Raw genomic sequence first — 24,902 nt, forward strand, 5'->3', positions numbered from 1 at the left:
CATGTGCTAAACAGTGAGTAGTGTAGTAAAGATTAAGACTAAAAGTGGAAGTAGCCTACAATAAGGATCAATTCAGGTAAACAGGAAGTGTCCAGATATAAATATGATATAAATATTAGATGACTCTTACCCAGACACACTGGTCTAAATTGATGGGTCATGTGAAAGAAATGCTAAAACCCCCGGCCACATCCAGTGGTGGAAAAACTACTCAATTGTCATTATATGTAAAGATACCTTAATAGAAAATGACTGAAGTAAAAGTAAAAGTCACCCAGTAAAATACTACTTGAGTAAAAGTCCCAAAGTATTTGATTTAAAAAATATTTAGGTATAAAAAATAAATGGAATTGTTAAGTATCAAAAGTAAAAGGTATAATCATTTTAAATTCCTTATATTAAACCAGATGACCCAATTGTATTTTTTTATTTTTTATTGACAGATAGCCAGGGGCACACTCTAACACTCAGACATAATTTACAAACAAAGCATTTGTGTTTAGTGAGTCTGCCAGATCAAATGCAGTAGGGATGACCGGAGCTGTTCTCTTGATAAGTGTGTGAATTGGACAATTTTCATGTCAAAATGTAAAAAGTACGTTTGGGTGTCAGGGAAAGTGTATGGAGTAAAAAGTACATTATTTTCTTTAGGAATGTAATGAAGTAAAAGTAAAAGTTGCCATAAATATAAATAGTAAAGTAATGTACAGATACCCAAAAAATATTTAAGTTGTACTTTAAAGTATTTTTACTGAAGTACTTAACACCACTGCCCAAATGCCTTAACGCCAGTACATTACCATACTTTATATACTATTACACACACACTTATCACATAGTATTCAATACATAAGTTAAGGCCATGCAACCTGAGTTGAAACCTGAGGGAGAAGCACATGTACAATACATAAACAGATGCATGCGCCATATGTTTATGTGGTGGACACTTGATACAGTCACATGATATTGTTGTGGATTGTCACATATCAATATTAATTTTATATGTCAATATTTTGCTAAGTCTTGCTAAGCAGATGGGTCTCTACAGAAGGTGTAAACGGTACAGCCAAATGGTTACTTTCATAGTAGCAACATCAGAAATAGATAGTGTCAATATAAATAAAATAATATAGTAATAATAATATAAAATAATAGTATGTGTAGTGGTCTGGGTGTAGCTGGTGCAGAGGAGCCAGGACAGCAGAGATGAGTAACACAAGTAACTTTACTCAAATATTCCAATAACATGTCGTAATACCGAGCTCACAATAACGGACCGAACATACATAAAACAATCACGCACAAAAACCATGGGGAAAACAGAGGGTTAAATAATGAACATGTAATTGGGGAATTGAAACCAGGTGTGTAAAACAAAGACAAAACAAATGGAAAATGAAAAGTGGATCGGCGATGGCTAGAAGGCCGGTGACGTCGACCGCCAAAACGCCGCCCGAACAAGGAGAGGGACCGACTTCGGCGGAAGTCGTGACAGTAACCCACTTGACGCGCGGCTCCAGCAGCGTGCCGACACCGACCTCGGGGACGACCCGGAGGACAAGGCGCAGTGCAGTCTGGATGGAGACGGTGAACTCCCGCAGCAACGAAGGGTCCTAAACGTCCTCCACCGGCACCCAGCATCTCTCCTCCGGACCGTACCCCTCCCACTCCACGAGGTACTGAAGTCCCCTCGCCCGACGCCTTGAGTCCAGTATGGCTCGAACAGCATACGCCGTGGCCCCCTTCGATGTCCAGAGGGGGCGGAGGAACCTCCTGCACCTTAGACTCCTGGAGTGGACCAGCCACCACCGGCATGAGGAGAGACACATGGAACGAGGGGTTAATATGGTAATCGGGGGGAAGCTGTAACCTGTAGCAAACCTCGTTCAGTCTCCTCAGGACTTTGAATGGCCCCACAAACCGCGGGCCCAGCTTCCGGCAGGGTAGGCAGAGGGGCAGGTTTCGGGTCGAGAGCCAGACCCGGTCTCATTGCAGTGGCGGTCGGCGCTCGCCTTCTGACGCCTCACAGCCCGTTGTAGGTGCACATGAGCGGCGTCCCAGGTCTCCTCCGAGCGCTTAAACCATTCATCCACCGCAGGAGCCTCGATCTGGCACTGATGCCAAGGTGCCAGAACCGGCTGATACCCCAGTACGCACTGGAAGGGGGAGAGGTTAGTGGAGGAGTGGCGATGCGAGTTTTGGGCCATCTCTGCCCAGGGGATGAACGCCTCCCACTCCCCCAGCCGGTCCTGGCAATAAGACCGCAGAAACCTACCCACATCCTGGTTTACTCTCTCCACCTGCCCGTTACTCTCGGGGTGAAAACCCGAGGTAAGGCTGACCGAGATCCCCAGACGTTCCATGAACGCCCTCCAGATCCTTGACGTGAACTGGGGACCTCGATCAGACACTATATCCTCAGGCACCCCGTAGTGCCGGAAGACGTGTGTAAACAGGGCCTCCGCAGTCTTTAGGGCCGTAGGGAGACCGGGCAAAGGAAGGAGACAGCACTGTCGCGGCTCCAGCAGCGCGCCGACACCGACCTGGTGGCCGACCCGGAAGACGAGGCCCTACAGACTGCGGAGATTTGTTCGATAATGTCCATTACTTATGTCTAAGTAGCTACTTTTGCTAGCATGTGTAGTACACATGTCCAAACGTTCGCGCAGATGCAGGCAAACTCGGACGAAAACTTAAAAAAGTTATATAACAGGTCGAATAAACTGGTCAAACTAAGTAGAGAATCAATCTTCAGGATGTTGTTATCATATATATCCAATAACGTTCCAACCGGAGCATTCCTTCATGTCTGTAGAAGTTATGGAACGCAAGGCGATATCATGGGGAAAGCGCATGACCAGGAACTGGCATTCTGCCAGACCAATGACTGAAACACCTCCCATCCGGCCCCACATCACACTAGAGGCTTCATTCCACGTTCTACAGACTGTTGACATCTAGTGGAAGGCGTAGGAAGTGCAAACAGATCCATATCTTACAGGGAATTGAATAGGCGATGAGTTGAACATTGACCAGTCTCAGAATTCTCACTTCCTGTTTGCATTTTTTCTCAGGTTTTTGTCCGCCATATGAGTTCTGTTATACTCACAGACATCATTCAAACAGTTTTAGAAACTTCAGAGTGTTTTATATCCAATAGTAATAATATTATGCATATATTAGCATCTGGGACAGAGTAGGATGCAGTTCACTATGGGCATGCAATTCATCCAAAAGTGAAGATGCTGCCCCCTATCATAAAGAAGTTAATTGACCCCCCATAAACGTAACGGACATATACCAGGAGCTGTGCCAGGCCCGCCACGTCTGTTGACTCATCCAGCTGTAACACATATAATTCACTGGCTTGTATGAATGCCTTTGATGAAGGCATTGCCTGTATAGTTTTTTGGGGCTTTTCCCCTAGCATTTTTCCAGCTATATCCGCGGCAGCAATGAAGAATTAAGTCCTCCACAATAGCATGGGGCTTGCCTGTCCTAGCCAATCGGTAGCTCACCATATAAGACGCTTCTAGCCACTTCTTATTAATGGTATCTGTTGCTTTTATACATGTCTTACTACTCGAAAGTCGTCTTTATTCTCGTCTTTATTCTCATCTTTATTATTTCAAATTGTCATGTTTCGTTCCTAAATGTCTGCGCAAGAGTGAAGGTTTCCCGTGATAGAGTAGCGGTTAATGTGATTGGATGTTAATTATTTGACTAGGCTACCTGTGTTTGACATTGTGCTGTTATTTTGCTGAAAACTAGATGGTTTCATTTTATTTTTTGCAGTGGAATGAGGCTACTCAGGCGAGAAAAAAACCTCACTCAAATGTATAACCCCGTAGGCAAATATACATGTACTGCTTGAAAATGTGAAGAAAACAAATTTTTCTAAAAAAATATATTTATTTGTATTTTTAAATGTGAATCACATTTTTATTTGGCGTACCCCCGACGCCATTGCGCATACCCCTGGGGGAAATCTGAGGGAAATATGTGTCTCTAATATAATCTCTCTCTTTCTCTCTCACTCACTCACTCACTCTCTCTCTCGCTCTCTCTCTCTCACACACACGTTCTCTCTCTCTCTCTCTCTCACACTCACACTCTCTCTCACACTCTCTCTCACACTCTCTCTCTCTCCCTCTCAGCCTGTAAGAAAGAGGAGTGTTCTCTCCAGGTTCCACCTGCTTGTCCCACCCACCGCCGGCTGTCTGTTAAACAGACGCAGTGCTGTGATTCGTACCAGTGTTTGTGTGACTGTCATAACACCACCCACTCCTGTCCTCCTGGATTCATCACTTCCTCCTCCACCAATGACTGTGGCTGCACCGAGACCGCCTGCATGCCTGACCAGGTGTGTGTGTGTGTGTGTGTGTGTGTGTGTGTGTGTGTGTGTGTGTGTGTGTGTGTGTGTGTGTGTGTGTGTGTGTGTGTGTGGACGTGTTTAACTATTCTTGTGTGGACCAGAAGTCCCTACAAGAATAGTAAACGAACAAAAAGTTGACCAGCTGGGGACATTTTGTTAGTCCCCACAAGGTCAAATGCTATTTCTAGGGGGTTTAGGGTTAAGGTTAGAATTAGTGTTAAGGTTAGAATTAAGTTAAATATTAAGGTTAGGAGCTAGGGTTAGTTGTAGGGTTAGGGTTAGGAGCTAGGGTTAGGTTTAGGTTTAGGGTTAGGATAAAGTTTAGGTTTTTGGGTTAGGGTTAGGGTTAGGGTTAGGGTTAAGGTTAGGGTTAGGGTAAGAGTACGGGTTAGGATTAGGGTTAGGGGAAATAGGATTTTGAATGGGACTGAATTGAATGTCCCAACAAAGGTTAGCTGTACAAGACGGTGTGTGTGTGTGTGTGTGTGTGTGTGTGTGTGTTTACTCCTCTAATGTTTCTCTGTTCCTTTAGGTGTGTGTGGTAGGAGGCGTGGTCTACCGTGTGGGGAGCCAATGGGAGGAGGGCTGTGAGAAATGCAGCTGCACCCATCAACAGGACACACACACTAACCTGCACATCGCTCAGTGTGTCCCACCTGTCTGTGACCACTCCTGTCCTCTGGTGACTATATATACACACACTAACCTGCACATCGCTCAGTGTGTCCCATTACACACACTACACATTACACATACTATACACTACACATTACACACACTATACATTACGTACACTACAGATTACACACACTATACATTACACACACTATATGTTACACACATTACACACTATAAACACACTATACACATCATACATTACACACTACACATTACACGGGCGGCAGCGTATCCTAGTGGTTAGAGCGTTGGGCTAGTAACCGAATGGTTGTTCGAATCCCCGAGCTGACAAGGTACAAATCTGTTGTTCTGCCCCTGAACAGGCAGTTAACCCACTGTTCCCCTGAACAGGCAGTTAACCCACTGTTCCCCTGAACAGGCAGTTAACCCACTGTTCCCCTGAGCAGGCAGTTAACCCACTGTTCCCCTGAGCAGGCAGTTAACCCACTGTTCCCCTGAACAGGCAGTTAGCCCACTGTTCCCCTGAACAGGCAGTTAACCCACTGTTCCCCTGAACAGGCAGTTAACCCACTGTTCCCCTGAACAGGCAGTTAACCCACTGTTCCCCTGAACAGGCAGTTAGCCCACTGTTCCCCTGAACAGGCAGTTAACCCACTGTTCCCCTGAACAGGCAGTTAACCCACTGTTCCCCTGAACAGGCAGTTAGCCCACTGTTCCCCTGAACAGGCAGTTAACCCACTGTTCCCCTGAACAGGCAGTTAACCCACTGTTCCCCTGAACAGGCAGTTAACCCACTGTTCCCCTGAACAGGCAGTTAGCCCACTGTTCCCCTGAACAGGCAGTTAACCCACTGTTCCCCTGAACAGGCAGTTAGCCCACTGTTCCCCTGAACAAGGCAGTTAACCCACTGTTCCCCTGAACAAGGCAGTTAACCCACTGTTCCCCTGAACAAGGCAGTTAACCCACTGTTCCCCTGAACAGGCAGTTAACCCACTGTTCCCCTGAACAAGGCAGTTAACCTACTGTTCCCCTGAACAGGCAGTTAACCCACTGTTCCCCGGTAGGCTGTCATTGAAAATAAGAATTTGTTCTTAACTCATTTGGCTAGTTAAATAAAGGTAAAAACATATATATAAAAAATAAAATACATTAAACACACCATACATTACACCATACATTACAAAACACTATACATTATACACACCATACATTACACTATACATTACAAAACACTATACATTATACACACCATACATTACACTATACATTACAAAACACTATACATTATACACACCATACATTACACTATACATTACAAAACACCATACATTACACACACCATACATTACACCATACATTACACACACCATACATTACACACACCATACATTACACCATACATTATACACACTATACATTACACACACTATACAATACACACATTATATACACTACACATTACACACACTATAAACACTACACATTACGCACACTATACACACTAAACACACTATACATTACACACACTATACATACTATACACACTATACATTACACACTATACACACTATACATACTATACACACTATACACACTATACACACTATACACACTACACACACTATACACACTATACACACTATACATTACACACACTATACACACTATACACACTATACACACTATACATTACACACACTATACATACTATACACACTACACACAATACACACACTACACACACTATAAATTACATACTATACACACTATACACACTATACATTACATACTATACACACTATACACACTATACATTACGCACACTATACACACTAAACACACTATACATTACACACACTATACATACTATACACACTATACATTACACACTATACACACTATACATACTATACACCCTATACACACTATACACACTATACACACTACACACACTATACACACTATACATTACACACACTATACACACTATACACACTATACACACTATACATTACACACACTATACATACTATACACACTACACACAATACACACACTACACACACTATAAATTACATACTATACACACTATACACACTATACATTACATACTATACACACTATACACACTATACATTACAAACACTATACATTACACACACTATACATTACATACACTATACACACTATACACACTATACACACTATACACACTATACACACTATACATTACATACACTATACACACTATACACACTATACATTGCACACACTATACACACTATACACACTATACACACTATACATTACACACACTATACACACTACACATTACACACACTATAAACACTACACATTACACACACTATACACACTACACATTACACACACTATACACACTATACACACTATACATTACACACACTATACACACTATACACACTACACATTACACACACTATACACACTATACACACTATACACACTATACACTACACACACTATACACACTATACACACTATACATTACATACACTATACACACTATACACACTAAACACACTATACACACTATACACACTATACACACTACACATTACACACACTATACACACTATACACTACATACTATACACACTATACACACTATACATTACATACTATACACACTATACACACTATACATTACAAACACTATACACACTATACATTACATACTATACACACTATACATACTATACATTACAAACACTATACACACTATACATTACAAACACTATACACACTATACACACTACACATTACACACACTATACACACTATACACTACATACTATACACACTATACACACTATACATTACATACTATACACACTATACATTACAAACACTATACACACTATACACACTATACATTACACACACTATACACACTTTACACACTATACACACTATACACACTATACACACTATACATTACACATACTATACACATACTATACACACTATACATACTATACATTACATACACTATACACACTATACATTACACACACTATACACACTATACATTACACACACTATACACACTATACACACTATACACACTATACACACTATACATTACACACACTATACACACTATACACACTATACACACTATACACACTATACATTACACACACTATACACACTATACACACCATACATTACACACACTATACACACTATACACACTATACATTACACATACTATACACACTATACATACTATACATTACATACACTATAGACACTATACATTACACACACTTTACATTACACATGTTCATCTGGTACTGGTACTTCCTGTATATAGCTCCACATTGATCTGGTACTCCCTGTATATAGCTCCACATTGATCTGGTACTCCCTGTATATAGCTCCACATTGATCCGGAACTTCCTGCATATAGCTCCACATATATCTGGAACTTCCTGTATATAGCTCCACATTGATCCGGAACTTCCTGCATATAGCTCCACATATATCTGGAACTTCCTGTATATAGCTCCACATATATCTGGAACTTCCTGTATATAGCTCCACATTGATCTGGTACCTCCTGTATATAGCTCCACATTGATCTGGTACTTCCTGTATATAGCTCCACATTGATCTGGTACCTCCTGTATATAGCTCCACATTGATCTGGTACTTCCTGTATACAACTCCACATTGATCTGGTATTCCCTGTTTATAGCTCCACATTGATCTGGTACCTCCTGCATATAGCTCCACATATATCTGGAACTTCCTGTATATAGCTCCACATTGATCTGGTACTTCCTGTATATAGCTCCACATTGATCTGGTACTTCCTGTATATAGCTCCACATATATCTGGAACTTCCTGTATATAGCTCCACATTGATCTGGTACTTCCTGTATATAGCTCCACATTGATCTGGTACCTCCTGCATATAGCTCCACATATATCTGGAACTTCCTGTATATAGCTCCACATTGATCTGGTACTTCCTGTATATAGCTCCACATTGATCTGGTACTTCCTGTATATAGCTCCACATTGATCTGGTACTCCCTGTATACAGCTCCACATTGATCTGGTACTTCCTGTATATAGCTCCATTCTTGTGTATTGTATTTTATTTGTCTTGTATTATTTGTAATCTCTGCATTGTTAGGAAAGGCTAGTAAACAAGTATTTCATGGTAAAGTCTACACCAGTTGTGCTCAGTGCATGTGACAAATAAAATGACTTATTTGATTTGTGTGTGTGTAGGGCTCAGTGTACCAGCGGTCGGACAGTGAGTGTTGTGGGAGCTGCAGGAAGACCAGCTGTGTGGAGACAGATGGAGAGACACCTGGAGACTCACAGACAGACGGACGACTCAGAGAGGTCAATCAATCAATCACATTTATTTATAAAGTCCTTTTTACATCAGCATACAGTGGCTTGCAAAAGTATTAACCCCCTTGGCGTTTTTCCTATTTTGTTGCCTTACAACCTGTAATTTAAATTGATTTCTATTTGGATTTCAGGTAATGGACATACACAAAATAGTCCAAATTGGTGAAGTGAAATGAAAAAAATAACATGTAAACAAACAGAAAAGTCGTGTGTGCATATGTATTCACCCCCTTTGCTATGAAGTCCCAAAATAAGATCTGGTTTAACCGATTACCTTCAGAAGTCACATTATTAGTTAAAAAAGTCCACCTGTGTGCAATCTAAGTGTCACATGATCTGTCACATGATCTCAGTATATATATACCTGTTCTGAAAGGCCACAGAGTCTCCAACACCACTAAGCAAGTGGCACCACCAACAACAGCAACCATGAAGACCAAGGAGCTCTCCAAACAGGTCAGGCCAATGTTGTGGAGAGTACAGATCAGGGTTGTGTTATAAAAAATATCTGAACTTTGAACATCCCACAGATCACCATTAAATCCATTATTAAAAAATGGAAAGAATATGGCACCAACACAAACCTGCCAAGAGAGGGCCGCCCACCAAAACTCACAGACCAGCAAGGAGGGCATTAATCAGAGAGGCAATAAAGAGACCAAAGACAACCCTGAAGGAGCTGCAAAGCTCCACAGTGGAGATTGGAGTATCTGTCCATAGGACCACTTTAAGCCGTACACTCCACAGAGCTGGGCATTACAAAAGAGTGGCCAGAAAAAAAGCCATTGCTTAAAGAAAAAAATAAGCAAACACATTTGGTGTTCGCCAAAAGGTATGTGAGAGACTCCCCAAACATATGGAAGAAGGTACTCTGGTCAGATGAGACTAAAATTGAGCTTTTTGGCCATCAAGGAAACGCTATGTCTGGCGCAAACCCAACACCTCTCATCACCCCGAGAACACTATCCCCACAGTGAAGCATGGTGGTGGCAGCATCATGCTGAGGGGATGTTTTTCATCTGCAGGGACTGGGAAACTGGTCAGAATTGATGGAATGATGGATGATGCTAAATACAGGGAAATTCTTGAGGGAAACCTGTTTCAGTCTTCCAGAGATTTAAGCTGGGATGGAGGTTCACCTTCTACCAGGACAATGACCCTAAGCATACTGCTAAAGCAACACTCGAGTGGTTTCAGGGGAAACATTTAAATGTCTTGGAATGACCTAGTAAAAGCCCAGACCTCAAACCAATTGACAATATGTGGTATGACCTAAAGATTGCTGTATAAGAGCGGGACCCATCCAGCTTGAAGGAGCTGGAGCAGTTTTGCCTTGAAGAATGGGCAAAAATCCCAGTGTCTAGATGTGCCAAGCTTGTAGAGACATACCCCAAGAGACTTGCAGCTGTAATTGCTGCCAAAGGTGTCTCTAAAAAGTATTGACTTTGGGGGGGTGAATAGTTATGCACGTTCAAGTTTTCTTATTTTTTGTCTTACTTCTTGTTTGTTTCACAATAAAACATATTTTGTATCTTCAAAGTGGTAGGCATGTTGTGTAAATCAAATGATACAAACCCCCCAAAAATCTATTTTAATTCCAGGTTGTAAGGCAACAAAATAGGAGAAATGCCAAGGGGGTGAATAATTTCGCAAGACACTGTATGTCACAAAGTGCTGTACAGAAACCAAGCCTAAGACCCCAAACAGAAAGTAATGCAGATGTAGAAGCACGGTGGCTAGGAAAAACTCCCTAGAAAGGCAGGAACCTAGGAAGAAACCTAGAGAGGAACTAGGCTCTGAGGTGTGCCAGGAGGAGATTATAACATCAGGTCAGTAGAGAGAAACAGGGTCAAACAGCAAGTCTGGTAGAGAGACATCGTCAAACAGCAGGTCCTGTAGAGAGAGACAGGGTCAAACAGCAGGTCCGGTATTGAGACACGGTCAAACCGCAGATCCGGAGAGAGACAGAGTCAAAACGCTGGTCCTATAGAGAGACATCGTCAAACAGCCGGTCAAGTAGAGAGAGATTAGGTCAAACAGCAAGTCCGTTAAAGAGACAGGGTCAAACAGCAAGTCTGTTAAAGAGACAGGGTCAAACAGCAAGTCCGTTAAAGAGACAGGGTCAAACAGAAGGTCCGATAGAGAGGGACAGGGTCAAACAGAAGGTCCAATAGAGAGGGACAGGGTCAAACAGCATATAATGTAGAGAGACAGGGTCAAACAGCAAGTCTGTTAAAGAGACAGGGTCAAACAGCAAGTCCGTTAAAGAGACAGGGTCAAACAGCAAGTCCGTTAAAGAGACAGGGTCAAACAGCAAGTCTGTTAAAGAGACAGGGTCAAACAGAAGGTCCAATAGAGAGGGACAGGGTCAAACAGCATATAATGTAGAGAGACAGGGTCAAACAGCAGCTTCTGTAGAGAGAGACAGGGTCAAACAGAAGGTCCGGTAGAGAGACAGGACAAAACAGCAGGTCCGGTAGAGAGACAGGGACAAATGGCACGTCCGTTAGAGGGACAGGGTCAAAGCGCAGGTCCGGTGGAGAGGGACAGGGTCAAACAGCATATCCAATAGAGATTCAGGGTCAAACAGCAGGTCCGATAGAGATCCATGGTCAAACAGCAGGTAATGTAGAGAGACCGGGTCAAACAGCATATAAGGTGGAGAGACAGCGTCAAACAGCAGGTCTGGTACAGAGAGACAAGATCAAACAGCAGGTCCAGTAGAGAGACAGGGTCAAACAGCAGTTCCGGTGGAAAGAGCCAGGGTTAAAGAGAAGGTGCGGTAGATAGAGACAGGGTCAAACCGCAGGTCTGGAAGAGAAACAGGGTAAAACAACATGTCCGGTAGAGAGAGACAGCGTCAAACCGCAGGTCTGGAAGAGAAACAGGGTAAAACAACATGTCCGGTAGAGAGAGACAGGGTAAAACAACATGTCCGGTAGATAGAGACAGGGTCAAACCGCAGGTCTGGAAGAGAAACAGGGTAAAACAACATGTCCGGTAGAGAGAGACAGCGTCAAACAGCAGGTCTAGTAGAGAGACATAATTAAACAGGTCTGGAAAAGAGGGAGACAGGATCAAACAGCAGGTCCAGTAAAGTGAGACAAGATCAACAGCAGGTTTGGTAGAATTACACAGGGTCAATTAACAGGTCCGGTAGATACAGACATGTTCAAACAACATGTCGGGTAGAGAGAGACAGGGTTAAACAGCAAGTCCGGTAGAGAGAGACAGCGTCAAACAGCAGGTCTAGTAGAGAGACATAATTAAACAGGTCTGGAAAAGAGGGAGACAGGATCAAACAGCAGGTTTGGTAGAATTACACAGGGTCAATTAACAGGTCCGGTAGAGAGAGTCAGGATCAAACAGCAGGTCCGGTAGAGAGGGTCAAACAGCAGGTCTGGTAGAGACAGGGTCAAACAGCAGGTCTGGTAGAGACAGGGTCAAACAGCAGGTCCAGTAGAGAGAGACAGGGTCAAACAGCAGGTCTGGTAGAGACAGGGTCAAACAGCAGGTCTGGTAGAGACAGGGTCAAACAGTAGGTCTGGTAGATACAGGGTCAAACAGCAGGTCTGGTAGAGACAGGGTCAAACAGCAGGTCTGGTAGAGAGAGACAGGGTCAAACAGCAGGTCCAGTAGAGAGAGAGGGTCAAACAGCAGGTCTGGTAGAGACAGGGTCAAACAGCAGGTCTGGTAGAGACAGGGTCAAACAGCAGGTCTGGTAGAGACAGGGTCAAACAGTAGGTCTGGTAGAGACAGGGTCAAACAGTAGGTCTGGTAGAGACATGGTCAAACAGTAGGTCTGGTAGAGAGAGAGAGGGTCAAACAGCAAGTCTGGTAGAGAGAGAAAGGGTCAAACAGCAGGTCCAGTAGAGAGAGAGAGGGTCAAACAGCAGGTCCGGTAGAGACAGGGTCAAACCGCAGGTCTGGTAGAGAGAGACAGGGTCAAACAGCAGGTCTGGTAGAGAGAGACAGGGTGCAACAGTAGGTCTGGTAGAGACAGGGTCAAACAGCAGGTCCAGTAGAGAGAGACAGGGTCAAACAGCAGGTCCAGTAGAGAGAGACATGGTCAAACAGCAGGTCCAGTAGAGAGAGACAGGGTCCAACAGTAGGTCTGGTAGATACAGGGTCAAACAGCAGGTCTGGTAGAGACAGACAGGGTCAAACAGCAGGTCTGGTAGAGACAGGGTCAAACAGCAGGTCCGGTAGAGACAGGGTCAAACAGTAGGTCTGGTAGAGAGAGACAGGGTCAAACAGCAGGTCTGGTAGAGAGAGACAGGGTCAAACAGCAGGTCTGGTAGAGACAGACAGGGTCAAACAGCAGGTCTGGTAGAGAGAGACAGGGTCAAACAGCAGGTCTGGTAGAGACAGACAGGGTCAAACAGCAGGTCTGGTAGAGAGAGACAGGGTCAAACAGCAGGTCCGGTAGAGACAGGGTCAAACAGCAGGTCTGGTAGAGACAGGGTCAAACAGCAGGTCTGGTAGAGACAGGGTCAAACAGCAGGTCTGGTAGAGACAGGGTCAAACAGCAGGTCTGGTAGAGACAGGGTCAAACAGCATGTCCGGTAGAGTGAGATTGGGTCAGACACCAGGTCCGGTATTGAGACACGGCCAAACAGCAGGTCCGGTAGAGAGTCAGGGTCAAACAGCAGGCCCAGTAGAATGACACTGGGTCAAACAGCAGGTCCATTAGAGAGAGATATGGTCAAACAGCAGGTCCAATAGAGAGAGATATGGTCAAACAGCAGGTCCAATAGAGAGAGATATGGTCAAACAGCAGGTCCAATAGAGAGAGATATGGTCAAACAGCAGGTCAAATAGAGAGAGAGGGTCAAACAGCAGGTCCACTAGAGAGAGATATGGTCAAACAGCAGGTCAAATAGAGAGAGATATGGTCAAACAGCAGGTCCACTAGAGAGAGATATGGTCAAACAGCAGGTCCAATAGAGAGAGATATGGTCAAACAGCAGGTCCAGTAGAGAGAGATATGGTCAAACAGCAGGTCCAATAGAGAGAGAGGGTCAAACAGCAGGTCCAATAGAGAGAGATATGGTCAAACAGCAGGTCTATTAGAGAGAGATATGGTCAAACAGCAGGTCCACTAGAGAGAGATATGGTCAAACAGCAGGTCCAATAGAGAGAGAGGGTCAAACAGCAGGTCTATTAGAGAGAGCTATGGTCAAACAGCAGGTCTAATCGAGAGAGATATGGTCAAACAGCAGGTCCAGTAGAGAGAGATATGGTCAAACAGCAGGTCCAATAGAGAGAGAGGGTCAAACAGCAGGTCCAATAGAGAGAGATATGGTCAAACAGCAGGTCTATTAGAGAGAGATATGGTCAAACAGCAGGTCCAATAGAGAGAGAGAGGGTCAAACAGCAGGTCCACTAGAGAGAGATATGGTCAAACAGCAGGTCCAATAGAGAGAGAGAGGGTCAAACAGCAGGTCCACTAGAGAGAGAGAGGGTCAAACAGCAGGTCCAATAGAGAGAGATATGGTCAAACAGCAGGTCCAATAGAGAGAGATATAGTCAAACAGCAGGTCCACTAGAGAGAGATATAGTCAAACAGCAGGTCCACTAGAGAGAGATATAGTCAAACAGCAGGTCCGGGAGATGGTAGCTCTACAGGTCTAGATGGTAGCTCTACAGGTCTAGATGGTAGCTCTACAGGTCTAGATGGTAGCTCTACAGGTCTAGATGGTAGCGCTACAGTCTAATGGTAGCGCTACAGGTCTAGATGGTAGCTCTACAGGTCTAGATGGTCTCTACAGGCTAGATGGTAGCGCTACAGGTCTAGATGGTAGCGCTACAGGTCTAATGGTAGCTCTAGTCTAGGTATCTACAGGTCTAGATGGTAGCGCTACAGGTCTAGATGGTACTCTACAGTCTAGATGGTAGCGCTACAGGTCTAGATGGTGCGCTACAGTCTAGATGGTAGCTCTACAGGTCTAGATGGTAGCGCTACAGGTCTAGATGGTAGCTCTACAGGTCTAGATGGTAGCTCTACAGGTCTAGATGGTAGCTCTACAGGTCTAGATGGTAGCGCTACAGGTCTAGATGGTAGCTCTACAGGTCTAGATGGTAGCGCTACAGGTCTAGATGGTAGCTCTACAGGTCTAGATGGTAGCGCTACAGGTCAGATGGTACGCTAGGTCTAGATGGTAGCGCTACAGGTCTAGATGGTACTCTACAGTCTAATGGTGCTCTACAGGTCTAGATGGTAGCGCTACAGGTCTACATGGTAGCTCTACAGGTCTAGATGGTAGCGCTACAGGTCTAGATGGTAGCTTACAGGTCTAGATGGTAGCGCTACAGGTCTAGATGTAGCGCTACGGTCTAGATGGTAGCTCTACAGGTCTAGTGAGCTACAGGTCTAGATGGTAGCGCTACAGGTCTAGATGGTAGCGCTACAGGTCTAGATGGTAGCGCTACAGGTCTAGATGGTAGCGCTACAGGTCTAGATGGTAGCTCTACAGGTCTAGATGGTAGCGCTACAGGTCTAGATGGTAGCGCTACAGGTCTAGATGGTAGCGCTACAGGTCTAGATGGTAGCGCTACAGGTCTAGATGGTAGCGCTACAGGTCTAATGGTACCAGCAGTCTAGATGGTAGCGCTACAGGTCTAGATGGTAGCGCTACAGGTCTAGATGGTAGCTCTACAGGTCTAATGGTTGCTCTACAGGTCTAGATGGTAGCGCTACAGGTCTAGATGGTAGCGCTACAGGTCTAGATGGTAGCTCTACAGGTCTAATGGTAGCTCTACGGTCTAGATGGTAGCGCTACAGGTCTAGATGGTAGCGCTACAGGTCTGATGGTAGCGCTACAGGTCTAGATGGTACGTACAGGTCTAGATGGTAGCGCTACAGGTCTAGATGTTAGCTCTACAGGTCTAGATGGTACTCTACAGGTCTAGATGGTGACGCTACAGGTCTAGATGGTAGCGCTACAGGTCTAGATGGTAGCGCTACAGGTCTAGATGGTAGCGCTACAGGTTAGATGGTAGCTCTACAGGTCTAGATGGTAGCGCTACGGTCTAGATGGTCTAGTATGGTAGCGCTACAGGTCTAGATGGTAGCTCTACAGGTCTAGATGGTAGCTCACAGGTCTAGATGGTAGCGCTACAGGTCTAGATGGTACTCTACAGGTCTAGATGGTAGCTCTACGGTCTAGATGGTAGCGCTACAGGTCTAGATGGTAGCTCTACAGGTCTAGATGGTAGCGCTACAGGTCTAGATGGTACGCTACAGGTCTAGATGGTAGCGCTACAGGTCTAATGGTAGCTCTACAGGTCTAGATGGTAGCTCTACAGGTCTAGATGGTAGCGCTACAGGTCTAGATGGTAGCGCTACAGGTCTAAATGGTAGCGCTACAGGTCAGATGGTAGCGCTACAGGTCTAGATGGTAGCTCTACAGGTCTAGATGGTAGCTCTACAGGTCTAGATGGTAGCGCTACAGGTCTAGATGGTAGCGCTACAGGTCTAGATGGTAGCTCTACAGGTCTAGATGGTAGCTCTACAGGTCTAGATGGTAGCGCTACAGGTCTAGATGGTAGCGCTACAGGTCTAGATGGTAGCTAGAGGTCGATGGTAGCGCTACAGGTCTAGATGGTAGCGCTACAGTCTAGAGGTAGCGCTACAGTCTAGATGGTAGCGCTACAGGTCTAGATGGTAGCGCTACAGGTCTAGATGGTAGCTCTACAGGTCTAGATGGTAGCGCTACAGGTCTAGATGGTAGCGCTACAGGTCTAGATGGTAGCGCTACAGGTCTAGATGGTAGCGCTACAGGTCTAGATGGTAGCTCTACAGGTCTAGATGGTAGCTCTACAGGTCTAGATGGTAGCGCTACAGGTCTAGATGGTAGCGCTACAGGTCTAGATGGTAGCGCTACAGGTCTAGATGGTAGCGCTACAGGTCTAGATGGTAGCGCTACAGGTCTAGATGGTAGCTCTACAGGTCTAGATGGTAGCGCTACAGGTCTAGATGGTAGCGCTACAGGTCTAGATGGTAGCTCTACAAGGTCTAGATGGTAGCGCTACAGGTCTAGATGGTAGCTCTACAGGTCTAGATGGTAGCTCTACAGGTCTAGATGGTAGCGCTACAGGTCTAGATGGTAGCGCTACAGGTCTAGATGGTAGCGCTACATGGTGGATTAGCAGAATTAGAGGGAGTTCATGATAGGTGTGTGTGTGTGTGTGTGTGTGTGTGTGTGTGTGTGTGTGTGTGTGTGTGTGTGTGTGTGTGTGTGTGTGTGTGTGTGTGTGTAATGTGTTTCTGTCTCTCTAGTTGGGGGAGGTGTGGCGGTCTGCGGAGGATGTGTGTGTGGAGCGTCAGTGTGTGATGGTGGGAGAGAGAGAGGTTTTCATCACTCACTCCAACGTCAGCTGTCCGTCACTAGACCCCCCCTCCTGTCCCCTGGGAAGCGAGCTACGCTGTGACACCACCGACTGCTGCCCACGCTGCCACTGTGGTACAGTCCATTCTGCAGTTTCAATGTTCATCCAGAAGAGGCATCTATTTAGCTACAAACAGCAGACATTTTTTTAGAGCTAATTTAACAGACACGTATTCACTCCGTTTTCTGAATGTCTGTTCACTGCTCTACGATGTACTCCAGTGTATTAAACATGAAACAACTGAGATGACTGAATAACACCAGAACTATCTGTTTCTTTGTCTCTAGCTCCTCAAGACGTCTGTGTCCTCAACCACACTGTGATAGGAGTAGGACAACACACACACACACACATACACACACACATATCACACACACACACATATCACACACACACACACTATCACACACACACACATACACATATCACACACACGCACACACATATCACACACACGCACACACATATCACACACACACACACACACACACACACACACATATCACACACACGCACACACTATATCACACACACACACACACCACACACACACACACACACACAACACACACACACACACACCACTACACAAACACACATATCCACACACACACATACATATCACACACACACACACACATATCACACACACACACACACATATCACACACACACACATACATATCACACATACACACACATATCACACATACACACACATATCACATACACACATACGTATCACACACACACATATCACACACACACACACACACATATCACACACACGCACACACATATATCACACACACACACACACACACACACATATCATACACAAACACACATATCACACACACACACATACATATCACACACACACACACACATATCACACACACACACACACATATCACACACACACACATACATATCACACATACACACACATATCACACATACACACACATATCACATACACACATACGTATCACACACACACATATCACACACACACACACACACACACATATCACACACACACACATACATATCACACATACACACACATATCACACATACACACACATATCACATACACACATACGTATCACACACACACATATCACACACACACACACACATGTCACACACACACGCGCGCACACACACATGCACATATCACATATCATGTATTTTCTGTGTGTGTGATATCTGCGTTTGTGTGTGTGTGTGCGTGCGTGCGTGTGCGTGTGTGTGCGTAGGCGGAGGAGAGTCTGATGGTGGATCTCTGCACTCACTGCGCGTGTTCAGTGGAGGAAGGAGCCGTTAGAAGATACAAGCTGTCCTGTCGACGCATCAGCTGTCCTACCTGCCCTGAGGTAACACAACTTAATCACATCATCACCACCTTACTTGCTTATGACAGTTCATAGTTGCCGTATATAATGTTGCTTCCGGGTGTGGGTTATGGAAAGGATATGGCTACCGCTCTCGGTGGCATTGCAGGTGAATGTGAAGCCTAATCCGGGAGCTGCATGTTCTTCCGCAGCTGGGACATGTTAGGGACTGAATCTGGAGAATGTTTCTGGAGATTGAATCTGGAGAATGAATCTGGAGATTGAATCTGGAGATTGAATCTGGAGATTGAATCTGGAGATTGAATCTGGAGAATATGTGGAAGTATGGTGCGGTGGGGCCTGTGCTGTCATAACACATCTCTATGGTGGGTAGGTTGTGATTCCAGGTGGTTAACTCCGTTACATAGCAAGCTCCAAAGTGAATGCTCAGCTGCAGCTGACTCGAGGTCCCCAGGTTTCATGTGACACTTCCTGACTGTCTCTTTGAGATGGTCTTCTGCCATAGAGGACATGCCGTGGTAGGTGGGGCATCCTGATCACATGGCCCACCAAGCGCAGATGTCGACTTGCCAGGGTTACCTCCATACTGATGGTTTGGGTTAGGGTTAACGGAGGATGGGTTAGGGTTAACTGAGGATGGGTTAGGGTGAATGGAGGATGGGTTGGGTTAGGGTGAATGGAGGATGGGTTAGATTTGGGTTAACGGAGGATGGGTTAGATTTGGGTTAACTGAGGATGGGTTAGGGTTAACTGAGGATGGGTTAGGGTTAACTGAGGATGGGTTAGGGTTAACTGAGGATGGGTTAGGGTTAACGGAGGATGGGTTAGGGTTAACGGAGGATGGGTTAGGGTTAACGGAGGATGGGTTAGGGTTAACTGAGGATGGGTTAGGGTTAACGGAGGATGGGTTAGGGTTAACGAGGATGGGTTAGGGTTAACTGGGCTGGTTAGGGTTAACTGAGGATGGTCTAGGGTTAACTGAGATGGTCTAGGGTTAACTGAGGATGGGTTAGGGTTAACGGAGGGGTTAGGTTAACGGAGGATGGGTAGGGTTAACTGAGGATGGGCTAGGGTTAACGGAGGATGGGTTAGGGTTAACGGAGGATGGGTTAGGGTTAACGGAGGATGGTTAGGGTTAACTGAGGCTGGGTTAGGGTAACTGAGATGGTAGGTTAACTGAGGATGGGTTAGGGTTAACTGAGGATGGGTTAGGGTTAACTGAGGATGGGTTAGGGTTAACTGAGGATGGGTTAGGGTTAACGGAGGATGGGTTAGGGTTAACTGAGGATGGTCTAGGGTTAACTGAGGATGGGTTAGGGTTAACGGAGGATGGGTTAGGGTTAACGGAGGATGGGTTAGGGTTAACTGAGGCTGGGTTAGGGTTAACTGAGGATGGTCTAGGGTTAACTGAGGATGGTCTAGGGTTAACTGAGGATGGGTTAGGGTTAACTGAGGATGGGTTAGGGTACTAGGATGGGCTAGGTTAACTGAGGATGGGTTAGGGTTAACTGAGGATGGGTTAGGGTTAACTGAGGATGGGTTAGGGTTAACGGAGGATGGGTTAGGGTTCTGAGGCTGGGTTAGGGTTACTGAGGATGGTCTAGGGTTACTGAGGATGGTCTAGGGTTAACTGAGGATGGGTTGGGTTAACGGAGGATGGGTTAGTTAACTGAGGATGGGCTAGGGTTAACGGAGATGGGTTAGGGTTAACGGAGGATGGTTAGGTTAACGGAGGATGGTTAGTTAACTGAGGCTGGGTTGGTTAACTGAGGATGGTCTAGGTTAACTGAGGATGGGTTAGGGTTAACTGAGGATGGGTTAGGGTTAACTGAGGATGGTTAGGGTATACTGAGGATGGTTAGGTTAACTGAGGATGGGTTAGGGTTAACGGAGGATGGGTTAGGGTTAACTGAGGATGGTCTAGGGTTAACTGAGGATGGGTTAGGGTTAACGGAGGATGGGTTAGGGTTAAGGATGTTAGGGTTAACTGAGGCTGGTTAGGGTTAACTGAGGATGGTCTAGGGTTAACTGAGGATGGTCTAGGGTTAACTGAGGATGGGTTAGTTACTAGATGGGTTAGGGTTAACTGGGGATGGGCTAGGGTTACTGAGGATGGGTTAGGGTTAACTGAGGATGGGTTAGGTTAACTGAGGCTGGGTTAGGGTTAACTGAGGCTGGGTTGGGTAACTGAGGATGGTTAGGTTAACTGGGGATGCTAGGGTAACTGAGATGGGTTAGGGTTAACTGAGGCTGGGTTAGGGTTAACTGGGATGGGTTAGGCTTAACTGAGGATGGCTATGGGTTAACTGAGGATGGTTAGGTTATGGGATGGTGGGTTAACTGAGGATGGGTTAGGGTATACTGAGTGAGGCTGGTTAGGTTAACTGAGGCTGGGTTAGGGTTAACAGAGTGGGTTAGGGTTAGGGTTAGTGGAGATGGGCTAGGTTAACTGAGGATGGTCTAGGGTTAACTGAGGATGTCTAGGTACTGAGGATGGTTAGGGTTAACTGAGGATGGGTTAGGGTTACTGAGGATGTTAGGTTAACTGAGGATGGTTAGGGTTAACTGAGGATGGGCTAGGGTTAACTGAGGATGGGTTAGGGTTAGGGTTCACAGAGGATGGGTTAGGGTTAACAGAGGATGGGCTAGGGTTAGGGTTAATGGAAGATGGGCTAGGGTTAACTGAGGATGAGTTAGGGTTAATGGAGGATGGGCTAGGGTTAACTGAGGATGGGTTAGGGTTAACTGAGGCTGGGTTAGGGTTAACTGAGGCTGGGTTAGGGTTAACTGAGGATGGGTTAGGGTTAACTGAGGATGGGTTAGGGTTAACGGAGGATGGGTTAGGGTTAACTGAGGATGGGTTAGGGTTAACTGAGGATGGTCTAGGGTTAACTGAGGATGGTCTAGGGTTAACTGAGGATGGGTTAGGGTTAACGGAGGATCGGCTAGGGTTAGTTTACTGAGGATGGTCTAGGGTTAACTGAGGATGGGCTAGGGTTAACTGAGGATGGGTTAGGGTTACTGAGATGGGCTAGGGTAATGGGATGGTTAGGGTTAACTGAGGATGGGTTAGGGTTAACTGGGGATGGGCTAGGGTTAACTGAGGATGGGTTAGGGTTAACTGAGGCTGGGTTAGGGTTAACTGAGGATGGGTTAGGCTTAACTGAGGATGGGCTAGGGTTAACTGAGGATGGGTTAGGGTTAACTGAGGATGGGTTAGGGTTAACTGAGGCTGGGTTAGGGTTAACTGAGGCTGGGTTAGGGTTAACAGAGGATGGGTTAGGGTTAGGGTTAGTGGAAGATGGGCTAGGGTTAACTGAGGATGGGCTAGGGTTAACTGAGGATGGTCTAGGGTTAACTGAGGATGGGTTAGGGTTAACTGAGGATGGGTTAGGGTTAACTGAGGATGTGTTAGGGTTAACTGAGGATGGGTTAGGGTTAACTGAGGATGGGCTAGGGTTAACTGAGGATGGGTTAGGGTTAGGGTTCACAGAGGATGGGTTAGGGTTAACAGAGGATGGGCTAGGGTTAGGGTTAATGGAAGATGGGCTAGGGTTAACTGAGGATGAGTTAGGGTTAATGGAGGATGGGCTAGGGTTAACTGAGGATGGGTTAGGGTTAACTGAGGCTGGGTTAGGGTTAACTGAGGCTGGGTTAGGGTTAACTGAGGATGGGTTAGGGTTAACTGAGGATGGGTTAGGGTTAACGGAGGATGGGTTAGGGTTAACTGAGGATGGGTTAGGGTTAACTGAGGATGGTCTAGGGTTAACTGAGGATGGTCTAGGGTTAACTGAGGATGGGTTAGGGTTAACGGAGGATCGGCTAGGGTTAGGGTTAACTGAGGATGGTCTAGGGTTAACTGAGGATGGGCTAGGGTTAACTGAGGATGGGTTAGGGTTAACTGAGGATGGGCTAGGGTTAACTGAGGATGGGTTAGGGTTAACTGAGGATGGGTTAGGGTTAACTGAGGATGGGTTAGGGTTAACTGAGGATGGTCTAGGGTTAACTGAGGATGGTCTAGGGTTAACTGAGGATGGGTTAGGGTTAACTGAGGATGGGTTAGGGTTAACTGAGGATGGGTTAGGGTTAACTGAGGATGGGCTAGGGTTAACTGAGGCTGGGTTAGGGTTAACTGAGGATGGGTTAGGGTTAACTGAGGATGGGTTAGGGTTAACTGAGGATGGGTTAGGGTTAATGGAGGATGGGCTAGGATTAGGGTTAAGGGAGGATGGGCTAGGGTTAACTGAGGATGGGTTGATGACCTCAGTTTTCTTGGTGTTTCCTGTAGGCCAATAGAAAAATGTCATGCAGAGAATGCTGCATCGCTGCAGCAGCTCGTGAAAGTTGCGGAAATGTTTCTTTTTCTTCTTCACCTTTATTTAAACTCTCTGGGATATGTGGCACGGTAACGTCCCACCTGGCCAACATCCAGTGAAAATGCAGAGCTCCAAATTCAAGTAAATTACAATACAAATTAAACTTTCATGAAATCACACATTCAATATACAATATACATCAAAAAAACCTTACGGCTAAAGCAAACAATGCTATTATCTGAGGATAGCAACCAAGCAAACGATGCTATTATCTGAGGATAGCAACCAAGCAAACAATGCTATTATCTGAGGATAGCAACCAAGCAAACAATGCTATTAACTGAGGATAGCAATCAAGCAAACGATGCTATTATCTGAGGATAGCAACCAAGCAAACGATGCTATTATCTGAGGATAGCAACCAAGCAAACAATGCTATTATCTGAGGATAGCAACCAAGCTAACAATGCTATTATCTGAGGATAGCAACCAAGCAAACGATGCTATTATCTGAGGATAGCAACCAAGCAAACGATGCTATTATCTGAGGATAGCAACCAAGCAAACGATGCTATTATCTGAGGATAGCAACCAAGCAAACAATGCTATTATCTGAGGATAGCAACCAAGCTAACAATGCTATTATCTGAGGATAGCAACCAAGCAAACGATGCTATTATCTGAGGATAGCAACCAAGCAAACGATGCTATTATCTGAGGATAGCAACCAAGCAAACAATGCTATTATCTGAGGATAGCAACCAAGCAAACAATGCTATTATCTGAGGATAGCAACCAAGCAAACAAACACAGACCATCATATTTCAACCCTCCAGACGCGACACAAAACGCAGAAATAAAGATATAATTCATGCCTTACCTTTGACAAGCTTCTTCTGTTGCCACTCCAATATGTCCCATAAACATCACAAATGGTCCTTTTATTCAATTAATTCTGTCGATATATATCCAAAATGTCCATTTATTTGGCGCGTTTGATCCAGAAAAACACCGGTTCCAACGTGCACAACGTGACTACAAAATATCTCAAAAGTTACCTGTAAGCTTTGTCCAAACATTTCAAACTACTTTTTGAATACAACTTTAGGTATTTTTTTACGTAAATAATCGATAAAATTGAAGACGGGATGATCTGTGTTCAATACCGGAGGAAAACAATGTGTAGCATGCTTTCTGGTCCGGCGCCTCTAACAAACAGTACACTTCACTGGAGCCTCATTCTGAACATGGCTACTTCTTCATTTCTGAAAGGAAAAACCTCAACCAATTTCTAAAGACTCTTGACATCCAGTGGAAGCGATAGTAACTGCAAAAAGGTCCCTTAGAAATCTGGATTCCCAATGAAACCTCATTGAAAAGAGAGTGACCTAAAAAAAAAAACAATC

The 24,902-nt window shown here is 45.1% G+C and overlaps 1 protein-coding gene across 1 annotated transcript in view; it reads left to right on the forward strand.

Annotated features, from left to right (window-relative positions):
• Positions 1-24,902, forward strand: part of vwf (von Willebrand factor) — a gene marked incomplete at its 5' end in the record, with an annotated part of 113,917 nt that overhangs the window by 68,562 nt on the left and 20,453 nt on the right. Inside the window, 6 exons of the mRNA XM_038986448.1 lie at positions 4,158-4,363; positions 4,908-5,057; positions 9,300-9,416; positions 17,710-17,893; positions 18,107-18,147; positions 19,085-19,201. Coding sequence (XP_038842376.1) covers positions 4,158-4,363; positions 4,908-5,057; positions 9,300-9,416; positions 17,710-17,893; positions 18,107-18,147; positions 19,085-19,201 — 815 coding nt within the window. The remainder of the gene's footprint in view (positions 1-4,157; positions 4,364-4,907; positions 5,058-9,299; positions 9,417-17,709; positions 17,894-18,106; positions 18,148-19,084; positions 19,202-24,902) is intronic.

Source organism: Salvelinus namaycush, unplaced genomic scaffold (genome assembly GCF_016432855.1).
Source record: "Salvelinus namaycush isolate Seneca unplaced genomic scaffold, SaNama_1.0 Scaffold480, whole genome shotgun sequence".
NCBI classification, from domain to species: Eukaryota; Metazoa; Chordata; class Actinopteri; order Salmoniformes; family Salmonidae; genus Salvelinus; species Salvelinus namaycush.